Source organism: Botrytis fragariae (genome assembly GCF_013461495.1).
Source record: "Botrytis fragariae strain BVB16 chromosome Unknown tig00000274, whole genome shotgun sequence".
Classification (NCBI taxonomy): domain Eukaryota; kingdom Fungi; phylum Ascomycota; class Leotiomycetes; order Helotiales; family Sclerotiniaceae; genus Botrytis; species Botrytis fragariae.
The window spans coordinates 317,246-336,735 of NW_023501007.1; the positions used below are offsets into that span (position 1 = coordinate 317,246).

The following is a 19,490-nucleotide window of genomic DNA, read 5'->3' on the forward strand; positions in this document are numbered from 1 at the left end:
ATAAAAGCTGAACATGAGCAATCACCATAGCGAAATCTAGGAGTAATAATGTTTTGTTTGAAGATTGTGTGTATGCACAACAATCTGGACGTCCTGGAGGTTATGCAATCTCGGATAAGAATATTGCTGAGGTGATAGTGAAGGAACACTTGACACTGTCAGGAAGTCTCAATAACTGGATAAGACGCCGTCACATATTAAAAATCAAAACTGTGTGCATTGCAAAAACTTAAGTGTTGAGGTATTGAATTGATATATATTAATACAAGATTATAAACTATTTCCATTTGTGTACAGAACATGTGACAAACTTCAATCTCCACAAAAAATTATCGCTGACCCCAGATACGCTCTAATGAGAAGCAAAACCCCTGCTACAGTCCCATAAACAATGTCCTCCAAACGGACTGAATATCCATGCGCTTAAGAAGAGTAATAAGCGATACCGGCAGAGATCGCATCACCGATAAGCTTAGCGGCCGCTTCAGCTCTGGGGATGACATCCTCGGAGGTTCTCTCAATCAAGAGTTCACCGAAAGTATTGTAGTCACTCTGTAAGACTACCAACCACGCGAGAACAACTGTTCTTTGATCACTTGTGAAGAATTCCTTCTTGGCTTCCAAAGCGGTGATAGCGTCGGGGATGTCAATAGACAAAGTGGTCTCGATGGTGGCTACGACACGGCTGGAATCCTCTGAACTTGCTGGGGTCTCGACAGCTGCATCGGTGACTCCTTGCTGATTTGCGAGGTGGAGGGTTGTGAAGTCGACGTCTACGGTAGAGGAATCGAGAGTTTTCTCCTTCACGCCGGCGATGGCACCGATCAAGACATTGACTTGAACATCGATACTGTTGATGTCGGCGATGACGGTATCGGCGGTAGTAACAGATTTGACCGCTGCGGCAGGAGCTGCTGAGACGGCGACGGCCATGGTGGCAAGGTAGAAGGCGAGAGCTTTGATGGAGACCATGATTGCGATTTTTGGCTTTTGAAGCGAAGAATGAAGATAGATATTAAGCTTGGTAGTGGATTGAATGTGAGGATTGATGCTTTTTGAAAAATGAGAGATCTCGCTCTGGTATTTATAACATGCCTCAACAACTGAAGAAGCTTGTCAACACTCTCAAAATTATAGCATCACGAAGATCTACAGAACTAGTCGATCTCGATCATCCGACTTCTACACTTGTAGAACTAAACTTTGCGAAACTAACGGGAAACTCCTCAGCGATTGAGGCTCTCAAGATACTGGTGAAAAGTCAAGGAAGATCGAAGTCTGGTCTGTTCAACACATAGCTCCTAGTCACCGCGTGGAACTAAATTGTACGATTGCTGGTGTGCTCACTTCAAGAAGGTCTTTCATGGAAATAGTGTTTGTTAACGCGAATTTATGTTTTCCCGTAGCCATTATTGCTGAATCAAAGTTTTTGCCCGGCGGTGAGGTATTCCGGTCGTCATGGAAGTATCATTGCGTCTATTGTGATGGATGCGAAGTTGATTTTTAGGTAGAAGAATAGTGGCCGAAGTTCTGTTGTGATTAAGTGATCCTACGTTATTGAAATTGGCCTAGATTTACTCAATGCCTTAGCGGGCGCTCTGCAGTACATGCTACGCTAACTTTGCCCATTCTAGTGAATGAGTGTCTTCAAGAGACATAGATACCCTCCAACCTTGAAATTGACTTTTGCGAGCCTTTCAGATTTCTGATGCGTCTTTGATTACGGAGATTTCATTGCGGACAGGAAATGAATTGTGATTGTCTAGGTTGGGATCCTTCACTTACATTACCGTTGACACATAGAATCAGTATTTCGAACTCGAATTTGACAATTGATTACTAATAGATGTTCGAGAAAAGTTACAGAAGACGTCCCATAGAGATATGCATATCATACAAACAAAAGAGCTTGCAAAAAGGTAGGGAAATATCATAAGAAGATGCGTCAAACATCATACACCGTGAGACTTGACAATGATCTACAATGACTATTGTATAAAATCGATAAATAGCGGTGGGACGTAGGGAAATGAAGCTAATGCCACCCTAAATCGATCCGAGCTAAACCTTATTTCATCGTCGATCCACTAATTGATGTTCCACTTCAGCGCTTGTTTCACATTTCAGTTGTACCTGCATTGTATCTTTGACGGTTTCAAGACTTTGCAGTTTCGTTTTTTGCCAAAGACTTCCTACTTTGTGATGAAATAGCTTCATTAAATAGAGATGGCGGGGGAGAAATTCCAAAGAAAAAGGGGAGAGACTTTGGGAGAAAATTCTAATTGAACTAGACAAAGATTAGATTTCGAGAGAAAAGTCTGATACACTCTGTGTAAACCGGAAAATGAAGCAGAGGGGATTAAATGGTATAATAGTACAATTAAGCATCTAGAATGTTAATCCTCATTGAATATGTCTATGGAATCCTTCTGAGGAACTCTCCTATCAAGTATTACACCCTCCGCTCATATTGATGGAGTTGCTTAAGTTCAACCTCGTTCCTGTATCCATTCGGATAAGGTATATCTTCATCTTCAGGCACTGACCATTTCTGATAGACCATCTCACCATGTTGTACGAAATGTCCTTCATTGTCAATACCAATAACAGGATCTCTCTTCACTTCCAATACAGCACCACCCAAAAACAAAGGGACTGCAAAACGAAAGACCACGTAATAAATGAAACCAGCTAGAACGAGTGTCCATCCGATTGTGGGAACAATGTACCAAGGTATGGAACTTCCAGAAGACGATTCGGGAATCCACAACGCGGCCACTGGAAATGCATTGGCGACGAAGACAATAATTGCAGTTATGAGACTGAACCATCTATTTGTTGTGGAGTATGTGTTCCATTCATCTGTCTCTCTTGATCGCATCCATATCATGCCAAAACTGAGACATATGGCGACCATTGCATCAATTGGGTATGTGTAGATTTCTGCCAGCAGCTGTCAATAAATATTGGGAAGGTGGAGAACAAAAGCGAGATTCGAGAGTTCACCTACCAACAAGTAATGGGTAGGCATCCCTGGACTTAGGGATCCGAATTGATGCAAGAATCAGAATTGTGGAGAATGCGCAGTGAAGTACGAGAGCTGGAAATGGAATTGGCTCGATCTCGGCCCGTTCTGGCGTGGTTGTGACTCCTCCCTGTGGAGGATGCTCAACTGGCTCTCGGACTTGCTCCGATCGCTTCAATCTCTTAGTTGTCCATTCAATAATGTTAACATTCCTCGCAAATACCAAAGAGAATGGAAGTATCCCTTCTTTCGCAATCTCCTGTTTGACACGAGCAGCGGTAAAAGTAGTGACAATGACGTTGCCTAAGCTTGAGACAGCGAGACATGCATTCATCAATTGACTTGCTCGCCCTTCATTCCAAGCTTGGCCAATGGTTCGCTTGAAGAATTGTTCAGCCACAGATTCACCATCTGGAAAATTTCCATCCTGCGGGACTACTACTACTATCATCTAGAGTTGTTGTCAGCCTGATTTCATGAATCCCTCAAGATTCATACAAACATATGATATGTTAGTTAACAAATACAACAGACACATTGTTCCAACGGTCCATAGAGATATGCCTCGAAACCTAGTGGTTGGCTTTTTTATTTCACCGAGGACCTAAAGTAATGTTAGTTAAACCAGGAAGGTTGGCCGACACGGTACCTACATAGTTTGCTTGGTTCCACCCACCGCAAGTGAATATAATGTTGAGGTATGCGGCTGCAAACCCACGAGCATGGTCGCCTTTCCCTAGTTCTTTGAAACTGGTAGTTGTGTCGAGGTTACTGTATGATAGTGGGTTGCGATGGAAGTGTCCAGTATGATTGTTGAGTACCATAAAGCCCAGTATAATCATCATAATGAGCATTGAGACCTTTGTCACAGCAAAAGCACTGTTCAAGTGAACACCAAACATCCTGCCTAATGCATGCAACAAAGTAACGAGCCAGGCAGTACCAAGTGCGATTCCTTGCACTGCGCCTTTTGGTGGATCATTTATTCCTGCTGCTGCAAGGCAATGGACGGCAAACGAAACGCAATTGGCGGCAGAATTTCCGACGACTACGAATATGAAGCCAAACATACAGATCGCCATGTATTGAGGATGTTTCGTGAGGAATTTGAGGTAATTAAGTTCACCACCACTTCTTGGAACAGCTTGAATTTCGCCAGCCATCCTGTGCCGTGGAATCGTAAGGCCATACTCGACGTACATCAAAGTGCCGGCCATGGTGGCTATGAAGCCCAAGGTCCAGAGAACGAGACTCGCCCCGATATTCCGATCTTGTTGTATAATAGTGGTTGGCGACTCGAATATTCCCGTCCCTGGACATGTGTGAGTAATGATCGCTGCAGAGGCAAGTTGGTTTATTGAAAGGTGACATACCCATCATCCGATTTATTATGATACACGCAACTTGGAAACGACTTAACAAATCTTTGTCCTCTGGAGATTTAGTGAATTCCTTCGAAGAGTTACCAATAGCTTCCTGCTCGTCCAAGTATACCAAATCATCAACACTGAGGCCACCAAGACTTATGTTGCTCCGGTCTTGATGTAAACCTTCCGAGGGTACCGACATTGTTGGTGATGGCGGTTGCGCCGGATTTCCCATCATAGATTTGATCAATTCAAAGTTTCGATTTCTGATGAAGCGCAATTCATACGCATATGAATAGCAATTGGCTACATCGAGATGTTGAGGACTTCAAATATGAAGGAGAGGTTGGCTGGGCCATGACGGTTTTGAAGTATTTGAACTAGGCCTCTCCCGCACCCGTAAGAGCGTCGGTGAAATATTTTGTGTGACAGCCTCATTCTTGATATCTTGTCGGATTGAGACTAGGACAAGAAGCCAAGTTTGCAAAATGAGTGAGATTGGGTCACACTCACGAGGGTAGCAGGGGGTTTATTTAACCAAGACTATTGGCTGCGCCCCCGCGCTCCTCGTTTTCTCTAGTTGCACAAAGGAACGATACCTTCACAGGGCTTAGGCGTAGAGTATTCATCTGACAGAAAGATAAATAAGGAACGGAGAGGATTTGCTTGTATTCTCATGTGTTAAGCCGCTAAAAAATAGTCCGGGTTGTCATTCCATTGAACTACAGCGGTGCGATAAGCGGATGGTGGAAATACAATAGCTAATCGTAGGCAGCTAGCATTTTAAACAGGGCTACACACTAAATTCTGAGAGAAACAAGTACTGGTTTTTTACAACTTTCTTTTCAAATTGTTGCTGTCTCTATCGCTCTCTTTGCTTTTAACATGATACTATTGCGCTCGATATTGTGGAAATCTCTTGATAAGGGACAAGGTTATGATGATGGAATTTTTTGATCAAATGCGGGCCTTTGCTGATAAGCTTCACCATCGCACTCGTATCTCTCTGCCTCGTAAGCAACATTTATATTCAATTCGTTACCGGATTTCTAATTTTCGATAGATTCTCACGTTTCGAAGTCAGACAACAGTTTGGAGGAAGAACTTGACGAACTTGTAAAGTATCTATCGACAATCCACGCCCGTTTTCTCGAAGCTCAGGGTACCTCGGGCCAGAATGGCGATCCTCGTTCGTCTGGGGACCTTATCAGAATCTTGATCAGCGTTCATGGGAATCTCCAAGTTACATTGCAGATGGTAGAAGAAGAGGATGCGAAAAATTATGAAGTTGCTAAAAAGGCCTTTCTCTGGAAGTCAGAATTGCTGAATTCAGTTGCGGATGCCATAGCCATCGAAAATCACAAATTGAGAGTATTGCTCTGCACTTTCGACCCGTAAGTGTCTTGCTGCCAGCCGATGAATCTAGCACATATTGACTCTTTCACAGAAATACAAATGTCGAAGCTGCCATTCCTCTAAAATGGGGAAAGAAGAGATCGCGAAAGATTGAGGGCTACGTCGAAACCGAGATACAAAGATGTGGGAGACAGGGACGCGAAGTAAGCCGACTGGATGGCTATAACTACCAATTTAAGTGGAACAAATTGAACGATGCAGAATACTTGAGTCATATTTCTGGTGACAAACTTTGCAAAGTTTCGGCTAAATCTTGGGAAGCTTTCATTCAATGTTTCACTGAGAATCTACAAATCGCACAGGAAGAGTCCTGTGAACCTTCTGATAGGTGGATACATCTTATGATTTGCTCGCACTACTTGATGTCTGCTCGAGACTCTCGGGAGTATCGCCAATTTGCCACACATTTCACACATCCTCAAGATCTATGTATCATTGATACGGGTTTCACTTTACATCATTACATAACGGAGCTGGAGATCGTGAGTAGCTGCAACTCTTTGACTCACCTAAAGCTGACAATCCACAGCTACTCTTTGGCATTCTTACTGAACTAGAAACAGAATACCTCAATCCTGATGCTGTTCAAGAAAGGACCAAGACGAAGAACTCGCAGCAATCGACGCCATCAACTCCTCAAACTCCTCCCCTAGTGCAAGATAGGCATGAAAGTGTCTCAACTGGGTCGACGCAGTCCATGAGCATCGATGAATACGGAGTTATTTTCAAATGGTAACACGATCGGTAATTCCACAGTATAGTCATGTACGAATACTGACATTTATTAGTCAACTCAGCGGCGAGCAAGCTGGCCATGTAATTAAAATTCGAATAGATGCAGAAGGTGCATTGACTCTGGATTTGGACGAGGAACCACGTCTCTGGCCTAACACCCTCCAGGCGTTCAGAGAATTGTAAGTCTGCACAATCAAACTGCTGATGTTGTGATGATCTCTAATTCCTTCATAATAGAGATTTACGAAGAGCTTCTATTCACCCTAATTATCTTACCCCCGGAATTTATATGTGTGATTTAATCCTAGAGAGAAAACTACACGGAAGACCCGATATCACCAATGGCCGTTTGTTCTTTCAAAGCTCAACAAGTTTGAAGGAGTTCCAAAGGGCTCTGACAGGATTTAAGGTTTTAGTAGACTTGTTCGTGCTTTTGGTATTTTCCAAACATCAATAATTGCTGATTCTTGTACAGTCAACGGGGCATCAAACTTCGGACCCTTGAAAAGTATCAATTTGAAAGCAAGAATGCAATCACTGGAAGACTACAAATTTGGCTCAAAGATTTTAGCAGCGGGCATGATTCTACTCAACCAGGTGCAGGCTCTTCGCTTCGAAGAGCATCGACATCCCTCTCGAACATGAGCGGGACTACCTTTGCTTCAATGGCCACACTGAAGGCACAACAAGCTATTCCTGGTTCACATCTGACTACTATTGACGAAGGCAGTGGCTTAAAAATAGAAATGCCCGTTCCTCCACTTATCATTATGTTTGTTGAATCGTCGTCGCGAGATGGGAAGATTCAACGAGGGCAGATCTTGGCATTTAAATGTAAGCAAGCTATATCCTATCTTAATTGATTACTAAAACAATCGTAGTTGCAGAGCAATCGAAGCTTGATCGCAAAAAATGCAAGCCTGATGACAAGTTTCCTCGCTGCTTTGTGCTTCACCCTGTTCGTTGCGACCTTCAAATCGGACCTTTGAAATTTCCTCAAAACCCGAAAGAACTCAGCTGGCTCGAAGTCTCTTTCTCAAATGATGAAGGTAAATTGTGACTCAGTAACAATTTTTGTGACAATTGCTGAAATTTTTTTTTATAGAAAGGGAAATTTTTACTAAACAACTTGAAGACGCAAGAAAAATATACCATCGACGTATGAAAGAACATAACAAGGGCTTGAAATTCATGCGCCAGGGTCGTCATAACACCAGAGAATACGGCGTGGATTAATAACGATGAATAATGCATAATTTTTTATGATCAACGAAACGAAGGTTACGAGATTGGTAGCATTTAGTGCACCGTGTATATATTTTCTGGGTTCAAAAGCCTTTTGTACATTATTGTTCCACTTGTTGAAGATCACTTCATAAATTGAGTCTCCCTTATATATATATAATTTCTCATCATTTACTAAGCTAACGTTGTCTCCAACTCGTCTTCGGAAAGAAAGGTGCCTCTTCTCTTTGGAGCCGATGGTCCATTGATAATTTTATCCCCTCTTCTTTGGAAGGATTCATTGCCTGAGGTATATTGGACGACATCTCTCCGCTCTGCCAAGCTAGAGACCATACCTTCTATATTGCTTGAAACATCCTCATAAAATAGATCAGACCTACTGCTATATTTTACCATGCCAGAATGGTCGGAGTTTAGAGGTAGGTTTCTCGCACCTGGCGTAGCACTATCTTCCACCATGAGAATCTTCTCGCCCACAATGCCGTTTCGCTGTTTTTGCTGTTAGCTACCCGAGGATTTACGATCTAAGAAAGTCTTACTGTTCTAGGCTGGGAATAATGCCTCTCCCAAAAATATAATACTTCTGGTGCATGGGAAGAGAATTTTTCTTTCTGCTTGCAGCAACTCTCAAATCTGTGTTTTAACTCGATGAGATAAGCAGATGGCGTCCCGTTCTCACGATCACGACATAATTGGCCGATCAAAACTTTGTTTGGCTGTAATTTTACAGCTTCAATCAGAGAAGGATTGTTTAGACCTGCTATTGGGATACCAAAGCCGACAAGTCCGTGCCAGAAGTCAAAAATCTCCCGCTCGTATGGATCACGACTATCTGCAGCTCTAAGAAGTGACTAAACAGCGTGAGATCAGCATCTATACCTGGAACTCGAGACAAAACTTACTTCTTGAACTATCAGACCCCCAAGACTTTGTCCAATAAAGATTATGGGACGATTTCGTGTCTATAACTCGTGTCAGCAACAGTCCGTAGCGGCTTGGTAGAAAGAGGTATGCCACCTACCGAGGTGTTTCTGCGAAGTAGTGTCAATCTATTCAAGAAGGTACTTGCTATATCTTCGACCTTTTCCATGGATTGACCTCCGGATACAGTGGAAGGATATCCATACAACAGGATGCGAGTATTTGGGATATCTTTTGGAAGGAAATCTCTCAACCACATTTCATGACTACCAGGAGTTGTGGAACGGAAAGTCCCAAATGCGTGCGTTCCAAGACCCACCACAGCTACGATACTACAGTTCACGTCAGTCATGAGAACGAGTCTAGTGAATGATATATATACATACTCCACATCAGCTTGCAACCTCTCAGGACTGGCATTATACAAAGTTGTGAAGTTCAGGAAATCCGCATCATATTGTATCTCCGGTGCATCTGAACGTGATTGGCGTGCTATGGTCACTTTTTGTAATTGTTTTGTTGGAAACCCATACTCTTCTTCTGGAAATGTGACGGTAGCACAAAGATGTTCTCTATCATGAAGTGCGAGACTATGTATCTTGGGTTTGCTGCCGAATTCCCCCTGAACAATCATTTCAACAATTTCACCCGAGTATGTTGCAGGTATCTTCTTGATACGAATAGTATCTGGTCTATCTTTTGTTGCAGATGGTTGGGAAATTCTGTCTGAATCAGAACTTAGAGGTTGCACTATCCCTTTTCCTTTGTCTGACTTTGGTAGAGGATCGATTTCTCGCAATAAAGCTTGAACCTTGATACGACAGAGATTATGTACTTTCTGTGGTTGTCAGTGGTATGCAAAGTACCTACATCGTGCTAAAATACCTGTAATTCCTCAGCTTTGGGCGCCTCGCTGCCTGGTAGCTGGACTTCATAGTCATAATTCTGCGCTCCGGACTAATTGTGAAACGTTAAATTTACGATTGAATCGAGCATTTTATGACAAATACTGACAGCAGACTTCTTTCGAATCACTTTCGCATTTTGACCGAAGAACTTGTGAACAATGCTCTCAATGGCAACAGTACATTCTTTTCGATCACCGGAGACGGTGCATACGCGACACAAAACATCGTCTGAATTTCGACTCATTGGAAAAACACGATTTTGATTACACTTGTGCGAAAAAGAGGGCAGATTATGTAAAGATAAAAATAAACTTGCTGAAGTATTCCGTACGCGGAATCTGTTAATGTGCCTCGACCAGGCTGCAAGGTATATTTCAATGATGAGGCTCAATGTGTAGAGAATGCTCCAGCTGATCATTTACTTGGTTTACTTGGTTCTCGGGGGCTGTGACCCAATGTGGAATCCCTCACATGTACCCATGCATCCTCGGCGTTGTGTGACTAGTCATATGTCTTATCGCTCAGCCCGAACTGTTCGCCCTATGGAATGAAGGCATGCCACCAGGGCAGTGCTCAACTCGTGGTATCGAAGTACACTCGATGAGGGGGTTGATAAAGAAGAGATGATACCAGGCAATTGGAAACATTACTGCATCGATTTTCAAACTTTGTAACACACTTCACAACAATGTCTCCTTTCCGAAAATCTCAAGCGGAAAACGTGGAAAAACCAAGCCGGGTCCCGTCTTACAGGTCAGCTGACTATCCAAATCCCCAATGGCAAGAAGACGTGAAGATAAGGACGCCTTCATTTGGCACGGCGAGCCTTGCGACAGAAAACGAAACTATTAGTTCATCAATGATAATATCCCAAGCGCCAATAAACATCGACGATGTATGGCGAGAAGTACGAGTACTTGAGCGCCACAGGTTCGCATCGTCTCGGTACCGGAAAGTCGGGAAGACAATTGAGCCGGTAATAGACTTTTTAACGAGGTTTTCTCCTATAGTAGATATGATGGTTCAGGGGACAAGTAGTGCCTCTTTAGTGTGGGGTTCTTTGAAAGCTGTTTTGATGGTTGCTCAGACTTCGGCTACTTATTTTTATTACATCGATAATGCCATGTTGAAGCTTAGTGACATCCTTTCCATATCGAGTCAGTATGAAAAAATGTTCGCAACGGAAGTCCGTGTAAGAACTGCGTTGTCGGATTTATATGATGAAATTTATCTGTTTCTGGAGAAAATACGAAAGTCGGTTTCTGTTAGCTGTTAGTAAATTGCTCCTTGATTTCTTCTACCCGGTTCTGACAAAGTGTTAGCATTGAAGGTCTTTTTCAAGAACTTGAATAAGTCTTTCGACGCAGAGTTCAAAGACAATTTGGAACATATCGAAAGATATACTCGGGTTTTGAATGATGAAATTACTCTTGCGCATCGAGAGAGGATGGATGTCTCGACTAAGAAAATCCAAGAATTAGTTGGAACTATTGCTTTAGACAATGTAGACCTTGCTAACAGAGTAGATGGTCGAGATGCATATCGTGAGTTGAGTCATTGACCCATACATAGCTATCATTGGACTTCCTATACTTCCTATGGTAATCCGCTAACGAGCTCATATAGACACCAAAAATGAAATATTAAAATGGTTAACCCAAGTTGACTCTAGAGAAGATTATTACCGAGCTCTGAAGAGACGTTCACCAGGAACCGGAATGTGGCTGCAAGACGATCCAAGATTCCGAAGCTGGAGACGCTGCACCGAACCTTCGACTGACCGCTCGATATTGTGGATTCATGGCCGGCCGGGATCAGGCAAAACCGTGCTGAGTACTACTGCCATTGAGCACCTTCAATTTAAGTCAGAGAAAAGTTCAGAAGGATCGGAGAATGAAATAGCCTCCATGGCTTACTTTTACTGCGATTCCGGGGACGCTAGAAAAAGATCGACGTTAGAGATCCTCGGATCGATTTTAGCACAGTTGATTGTACCACTGCATGACTTTCCAAGCAGAGTCAACGAAGCGTATGAACGAGCGAGGAAGTATGGAAGACAGCATTTATCAACTGCAGACGATATCATCTCCGTCATCAAACACGTGGTACAAGATTTTCCATATTGTTACATTATCATTGATGGAGTGGATGAATGCATTGATCCAGGTGATCTTACAAAAACGTTTGCGGATATCGCAAGAAGCTCCCACACTGTTCGACTAGCTATTTTTTCTCGCAATCTTCCTATTATTGCATTTCAGCTGGAGAAAGTGTCGTGTGCAGTGATAGAGCTGGAACCTTCTTTGGTACAGCCAGATATCGACAACTTTTTAACGAAATCGTTGGATAATTTACCTGGGAAAGGTACAGGGGCACAAGACCAGGCATTCTCGAAACTTTCGAATGCTTCTGGTGGCATGTTTTTATATGCTGCCCTGGGAATCCAAAGCCTAGCCGAAGCAATTGATTCACAGAGTGTTTTGGATGCTATTGAAAGGATACCCGAAGGACTCAACGGATTTTATGGTCAGATACTCGAGAGATTAGGATCCCAAAGTATTCGAAGACGGGATCTTGCTCGTAGAATTCTTTTGTGGGTTTGTTGTACAACAAGACCACTATCTTGGAAAGAGCTCCAACGTGCTCTGTCTTGGGATGAGACAAAGGAGGTATTTATAGAAGATCAACGGCCTTTTAAAGATGCCGTGCTCGATCTATGCGCTCCTTTGATTGAGTATCGACCAGAGAAGGATACATTCCACCCTGTTCATACATCGGTCCGTGAGTTCCTATGGAAGTCTCATGGCTTCGACTCCATGTCGGCGAAAGCAACACAATTTCTCATGACTGAGTCTTACACACACCAGACTATTGCCGAAGTATTACTAGCTAGCCTCTCACTACCAAATGTTATACATAATACCCTAGTTGATGATCTTCAATATCCACTAGCGAGTTACTCTACAGAAAACTGGTGTCACCATCTATCGTCAGCATCATTTGAAGAGAATTTATGCCAAAAATACAACACGTTTGCGGATTCGTCTTTAGCACGATCGACATGGATCCTGCGATTTCTCCTTTCAAACAGGCTGTCGTTTCCGTTACAACGTATAGCAAAGTATCAGAAACAGGTGAATGATTGGAAACATCGCAAAGAAAGCTCATCCACTACTTTTGCTGCGGAGGATTTAGCTGATATACAACGAGCATTAATTGAACTGGACCAACTGGACCTCGACCAAGCAGAATCTATCTCAAATTTTGAGCGCGATCTGATTGTCCGGGATCTAGCAAGGGCTTTCACAATGGCAGGAAAAGTTGACCAAGCAATTGATATGTTCGAAAAGGCGATTGCACAAGGACCCCGAGGAGATCCATTCCCGGAATCTGTCCGCACGACCTGGCTTCTCAATAGTCTTGGAATAATGTACGACCAAAAGAATCTTACTGATCTCGCTTTGCACACGCAGTTAAAAGCTTTGATAATCCAGGAAAAGTATCTTCCTCCTGATCATCTCGATCTTGCATTGACATTAAACGAATTGGGTCGAGAAACACGGCATCTTGAGAGATACTCGGAGTCTGAACAATATCATCTCCGTGCCCTCAGTATTCTACGTCGATCTCTTCCCGAGACCGACTTGCAGATAATATGGACCCTTAATACCCTCGCTCGCTGTTATCGCTTCCAAGGTCGCTATCCCGAAGCACTCGCTCTCCATCAACTTGCTCTCGCCGGCCAAATCACGCTAATGGGAGAAGACCATCCCCATCCAATACGAACGCGATCAGATATCTCGAAAGTATTGAAAGCGCAAGGAAAATTCAAAGAAGCGTTGGAAATTATGGAGGATATGTATGTGAGAAGAGTTCGAGTACTGGGAAACGATAATCCGGATACATTGTGGACGATGAATGATATTGGGATAGTGTGGGAGGAGATGGGCTTGCATAGTGGGGATCTGGAGTGCAGGAAGAAGGCGATTGAGTGGCATGAGAGGGCTTGGGAGGTACAAGTGAGAGTGCTGGGGAAAGAGCATAAGCATACGATTTGGAGTCGGGGGACTTGGGAGAGGTTGAAGGGGATGGAAAGAATGGGCGAAGCTGTTGTGATTTCTTGATTTAGATGAGAGGATCGAAACTCTATTCCTTTGATGTTTATGATTTATGATAAGATGTGTAGCGTTTAGGTAGAATCTCTGGGTTCATGATTCGAAATAGTGGGGTTTGCGCGGGGCAAAGGCGTTTTTTCTTTTGGGTGGATTGAGATACCATCAAGTTAGTAAATATATTTTGCCACATGTAACTCACACTACTGCGACAGTGGGGATTTACGATATATCATAAATAAATGTGATCTCAGCGCGGGTGGGGAGTGGTGAATATGGCAAGTCAATATCATTGACCCGATTTCAAGATTCCACTATAAAAGGTTCTCCAATTTCCATAATCTGACAAATCAACCTTTGCACGGCAACGCCCCAATACCTTGACAGATGCTCGAGGTTTAAAATCTCATAAACCATGATTTTCAAAACGAATAATCATATGGATGCCGAGTCAAAATCATTTGTCTCTGTCTGTCACTTCGTACGCGGTATATCGGCTGCGGCATCAACACTTGCATCTTTATTGACGATAAACAACTTTTCCCATGGAAATTGATCGTAATATATTGAAATGAAAACCAATATTGCAGTTGACGATATCTGAAGAATAATTCATGAATAGTTTGAGAGTGTCCCATGTTCTCCTTTCTTGATATGTAATTACAACGCACACGTCCTAGCCTGGGGCAATCCACAGATGACTTTTTTGAGAATCTGACGAGACCCTCAATTGCTGCCGCATTCCTATGCAGGGTCACTAATTTAGAATGAGCAAATCCAGTGATCATATATGCACAGTATCGGTGCATTCGTTGCACACTTGCGGTAAAGTAGCATTGACTGAAATCGTCACCTCTTTCCGTCCGGCTTATCGCCATCTTGTTATAAAGAGCTGGTGGCTCTCAATGGTCGAAACCCAAAATCAATTACTTGAATCGAATCGTCTCTGAGGTGCAGAGTAGTGGAAATCCGCACGGTGACACTCTAGAAAGATCGCCCCTTCTTTTCTTCTTTGGTTTCCAAAAACATGAAAAGAAGGGTGAAATGGAAGAATGGCGACTGGACAAAAGGTGAGAATTTTCAATTACAGTGAAAGTGCACTTCCGCGATAGTGAAAAATTTAGCATGTTCATAGACTGGTTCGCTTAACGGCAATAATTCTCAACTGCGATCGATGATTCTTTTCAGGGGTAACAGATATTATGGAGCTAAGACGAAAGTCTCAAAGCCACTGAGTTTTAAATAAAAAAGCGCTTCAAAATGTGTAGTGTGCAAGTTTAGTAGGCGAAAGTAAGTACGTAGGTTGTGCGAAGTCTACAAGGAGTGCTCCTAAGTAGTCCTTCAAAACTTTGGATAAAATCATTAATAAATGTATCAACTATCACCTCACGATTTACCCCATAATAAAATAATACCTAATATTAAAAACAATACAATTTTACAACCCAACCCCAATGGCTGAGTAATTCAGCGAAATCAGAAACAATAGAGACATGGCTATAAAACGATCCATTCATGTTACTCAAAACAATCAACTTTGCGTTTGAAGTCCACCTATCTGCTTTAGGAATACAACCTCCTCTCAGTGAATGGCAATCTCCGAATAGATTTTTTGTGAGCGGTATCAGAGTGGAGGGATATAACAACAAAGCTGCATCTTAGTAGTAGAAAGTTTTGATAGCAGAGAGTGAGGTGGAATGTTTATTAGATGTGGTAATGATAAGAATCTTGGTGAGTTTGACAACAATCAACAGAGATACTAAATTTTTGAACATGAAAAGCTAGGTTTCAGATCGAGGGATCGAAAGGAAAGAGAATTTTGTTTGTTTTCCCTGTGCTGTGTAAAAATGACCACCCTATGAGAATAATAGAGTGTCAGAATGGGCTCCCATGGATTATTTATACAATACCCATTTCTTTTATGATTTGGAATACCAGTAGCCGAAGTGCCTATCGATCTGAGTGTAAAATGTCCCTTTTTGATCATTGAGCGACTAGTATTGACTCCACGGTTTTGCATTCCAAACGCACAAAATGTTAGACTATAAAACCCGCTAACTTTCCCGATAACTTCTATAATATCAAAATTACTAGATTTGCAAAGAGACAGGCTCGTGGACGGAGGGAACGGGTAGTTCAGTCATATCACCACGTAAAATGCGTCACGATTTTTTTAAGAGAAAATTACTTACATCTCCAGACCCGGGAGGCAGTGAACAGAGCACGATAATGGTAATAAAGGGATCTTACAGCAAGCTAGCGCCATTGATATTTATTCTCCTATATCAACATCCGATGGATCCGATGATATCAAACCCCTTCAATCCACATATCAAATACTCGCACCATACCAGAACATAACAGTTGAGAAACTCAAACCTGGCTGGATACTTTCTGCATACTTTTCTATGTTCTCTGCATCGAAGCATTCTTGTGCGCACCCTAAAGTTTCATTTAATCATCTGCAGCATTTATACAATTAATTTCAAAGAACTTAAACACAGAATTGTAGGTAGAAACTCGTGCTATATAAACACCCCTATCACAGCTTACATCTTTTTCGCATAGGAAAAGAAATAACAAACATTGGAAGAGACGGAGGACTGTGTCTGGCAACAAATGCGGCCTATAGACTTTTCGTTGGTGTTGGAGAAAAGATAGATAGTCTGATCTAGATGTTAGCGTGTACATCACTCGCTAGACTCTGGTATTGAGTAATAGGATGATAAAATGTTGACTATAGGATTTTGGCAAGCATAATAAGAAAGGATGGATCATTGACAGTGAGAACGGTAGTCCATGACAATAGGCAGATTCATGGTGATAAACATGATCATATGTCTACTCAGAAGACTCTTATTATCTTAGAATTGAGGGAAAAGATCAGGATAGCAACACTTTGTTACACCAGGAGTAAGATACAGCATTGAGTTTTCTTTTAGCATCGTTTTCAATATTCAGGAACCTGTTACAGCGATATACTCCCCAAAAAATTATAAAGATCCATGGCAAGACAAAATACCTGCTACTTATAGTCTGCGATTGAATTTATCAAAAATTATTCACTGCTAAGAACGAAGGTGGAAATGCCTCGATGTACAGCTTGAAAAGCTCATTCTCGTATTTGATATCCCCATTGAAATTCTATTTTCTGGCTATAAAATAGATGTGACGGGGAATTGACCTCCTTATCAAAAAAAAGAGAAATTTTTGCAGATCTAGAAGGGTGAGCGAGAAGGAGGTATGTTGTTTAAGGCTTTATGTCATGTTCTCTGTAGTATTCCTAATACTGAAAAATGCTCCGTAGATTCTGGAATAGCGAAGCAGATGGATGATGAAAGTAAGTATGATGGTGGAGATACACTTACATGAACGGCGATATCTATCTGATGAAAAGTTTGGTGACAACAATATGTGACGTCGACTATCTCGACTGTGCCACGAATGAAGGGCGTTGGGGAGAGCAATTTCCGCCAGTGAACTACGACCTTATTACAATTAATGGATGAGGAAGATTATCACAGCCCATGATATGGTTGACTAATACTGGGAACTGATATGATGAGCTATAATGGCAACAAGGGTATTAAATAATCAAAAAAACATGTGAACGCAGATCAAAACCTCGCTTCCACCTTCTTCTCCACGTCACCCAAAGCCCAAGCACTAGACTTCGTCTTACTCCTCACACTAGTAGCTTGCTGTTCTGTGAATCCTTTTGCCTCCACAGCTGGGTTATAACCCAACTTGTTTTTCTTTCCAACTTCGGCGGAATCAACAGGAGCATTTGTCTTTCCATCGGCTCGTTTGTAGACAGTCACTACAACAGCCCCGCCTAATCCAAGATTGTGTTGTAGAGCTACTCTTGTATCATCAACCAATCGATTGTTTGCCCATCCACGAAGATGCCAGACAAGCTCAGCGCACTGTGCAATTCCTGAGGCTCCGAGTGGGTGGCCCTTTGAGATCAATCCGCCGGAGGGGTTGATGACCATCTTGCCGCCATATGTAATATCTCCAGCTCTCACCATCTCATGAGCTTTTCCTGGCGGAGAAAGACCCATAGAGTCGATAACGATCATCTCATTTGCCGAGAAACAATCATGCAACTCGCAGACCTTGATATCTGCAGGTGTGACCTTTGCTTCCTCCATAGCAGTCTTTGCTGCAAACTTTGTCATCTCGAACCCCATAAGGTCAATTGCGGATTTGGAGAATAGCGATGGAGCATCAGTAGCCATACATTGACCTGCAATCAATACTGCTTGTTCTTTGAGGTGTGGGCGCGCATCGAGGAAATCTTGTGAAACTAGAACAGCTGCGGCCCCTCCATCTGATGTAGGACAGCATTGCAATTTTGTGAGTGGCTCATGAATCATGGGAGCTTTCATGACTTGCTCTAGAGTATACACATCTTGGAATTGAGAGTATGGGTTTCGTTGCGAATGCTCATGGTTCACTCTCGCAATCTCGGCGAAATCTTCATTTTTGGCACCGTATCTATTTGCGATGAAAAAGTTAGCTTTTTGCTACGCCGTTGAAGATCGAGTGGTGATAGACAAACTTTTCCATATATTCCCTACCTGCATTACCAAACATTTGCGCAGCCCCAGGTGCATTTGTAACACCTCTAGTGGCACGCATCATTTCACCAGATGTGCCAGTTGGATTACTACGATCATTCCAGAAACTCTGCAGCGAACCCGGATTCATCTTTTCGAACCCAACAACCAATATACAATCCGCACCTCCATGACTGATGACATTTCTCGCCAAAGCCAATCCTGTTGAGCCTGTTGAGCAATTGTTGTTTACATTGTAGATGGGGATCTGGGTCATTCCGAATTGATAAAAGACACGTTGTCCGCAGGTCGAATCTCCATAGCAATAACATGCCACTCCTTGATCGACGTCATCGTAATTGATTTGTGCATCAAGCATAGCCTTGATACCAGCTTCGAAACCAAGCTCAGTGTAATCGACTTTACCCCTTGGCTTGATGAATTTGGTCATGCCGACACCTAGGACGTAACATGGCTCATTGCGCTTGATAACCATTTTGAGATTATAGATGATTCAAAACAAGTGACAATTATGACTGTGATTTCGATCGCACAAGAAAAGGGTCGTGAAGTTATGATACAGATTTGTAAATGAGAAATGATGTTTAGAGAGTCTTATCATGTTCATTTCTGGGGTAACTTTTGCGGGGAAACTACCGAGGTTCGGAAGTGGATCACTGCCGTTATATCCGTCCTGGTGCTGAGAGAACGTTTTCGGTTCAAGCGCTAGCTAGTCATTCAGCGGTTAACGATTTTCAGTACTTGAGCACCTTTTTGCCAATATCATTGTACGATATTCCAGAGATGCAGGAGATAATCAAGTGAGAGTCCGCTGTGCACTGTCATCATGGCCTCTGGAAAGCACAAGAGATAATATTTTATTGGAAAATACATACTTTGATGTCCCGGCATCCTCCAACCATGTCACGAACCATTGGTCCACAGCTTGAACTTATGATACATGAGGTGAGATAGTTGTCAAGCCGAACGGCCAGGGAGTTTGTTTGTTATGCCAGGTTAATCAGTCGTGTTCGTTCAGTATTCATGTTCTACTATTCATCCCATCTCGGTTCAATATGTCATACATCCATTTCATCTTGATTTATCCAATCTTCTCATCCGCCAATTAATAATCTTCGTAGGCGTCGAAGCTATCTTGATGACCTCGCATACAGGGGGCATTTGGGGAGATACCCGAG

The 19,490-nt window shown here is 42.6% G+C and overlaps 6 protein-coding genes across 6 annotated transcripts; 2 read left to right on the plus strand and 4 right to left on the minus strand.

Annotated features, from left to right (window-relative positions):
- Window positions 1–423: 423 nt before the first annotated feature.
- Window positions 424–972, minus strand: Bfra_012394 (putative hydrophobic surface binding protein a protein; the record flags this gene model as incomplete). Its single annotated transcript, XM_037342710.1, has 1 exon — window positions 424–972. One exon carries the CDS (start codon window positions 970–972, stop codon window positions 424–426), a length of 549 nt encoding a protein of 182 aa, XP_037187432.1.
- A 1,480-nt stretch (window positions 973–2,452) lies between these two features.
- Window positions 2,453–4,630, minus strand: Bfra_012395 (putative high affinity methionine permease protein; the record flags this gene model as incomplete). Its single annotated transcript, XM_037342711.1, has 5 exons — window positions 2,453–2,943; window positions 3,011–3,476; window positions 3,528–3,629; window positions 3,679–4,337; window positions 4,399–4,630. The coding sequence occupies 5 exons, from the start codon at window positions 4,628–4,630 to the stop codon at window positions 2,453–2,455; spliced, it is 1,950 nt and encodes a 649-aa protein (XP_037187433.1).
- Window positions 4,631–5,335: 705 nt separating this feature from the next.
- Window positions 5,336–7,779, plus strand: Bfra_012396 (uncharacterized protein; the record flags this gene model as incomplete). The annotated part of the gene is made up of 9 exons (XM_037342712.1): window positions 5,336–5,405; window positions 5,456–5,786; window positions 5,840–6,290; window positions 6,338–6,540; window positions 6,597–6,722; window positions 6,781–6,966; window positions 7,019–7,377; window positions 7,425–7,592; window positions 7,649–7,779. 9 exons carry the CDS (start codon window positions 5,336–5,338, stop codon window positions 7,777–7,779), a joined length of 2,025 nt encoding a protein of 674 aa, XP_037187434.1.
- A 183-nt stretch (window positions 7,780–7,962) lies between these two features.
- Bfra_012397 (putative ankyrin repeat-containing protein) lies at window positions 7,963–9,861 on the minus strand (the record flags this gene model as incomplete). Its single annotated transcript, XM_037342713.1, has 7 exons — window positions 7,963–8,277; window positions 8,328–8,639; window positions 8,691–8,750; window positions 8,810–9,041; window positions 9,096–9,547; window positions 9,595–9,666; window positions 9,724–9,861. 7 exons carry the CDS (start codon window positions 9,859–9,861, stop codon window positions 7,963–7,965), a joined length of 1,581 nt encoding a protein of 526 aa, XP_037187435.1.
- Window positions 9,862–10,305: 444 nt separating this feature from the next.
- Window positions 10,306–13,741, plus strand: Bfra_012398 (putative ankyrin repeat protein; the record flags this gene model as incomplete). The annotated part of the gene is made up of 3 exons (XM_037342714.1): window positions 10,306–10,888; window positions 10,940–11,161; window positions 11,244–13,741. The coding sequence occupies 3 exons, from the start codon at window positions 10,306–10,308 to the stop codon at window positions 13,739–13,741; spliced, it is 3,303 nt and encodes a 1,100-aa protein (XP_037187436.1).
- A 3,605-nt stretch (window positions 13,742–17,346) lies between these two features.
- Window positions 17,347–18,787, minus strand: Bfra_012399 (putative sterol carrier protein; the record flags this gene model as incomplete). The annotated part of the gene is made up of 2 exons (XM_037342715.1): window positions 17,347–18,229; window positions 18,294–18,787. The coding sequence occupies 2 exons, from the start codon at window positions 18,785–18,787 to the stop codon at window positions 17,347–17,349; spliced, it is 1,377 nt and encodes a 458-aa protein (XP_037187437.1).
- Window positions 18,788–19,490: the final 703 nt, after the last annotated feature.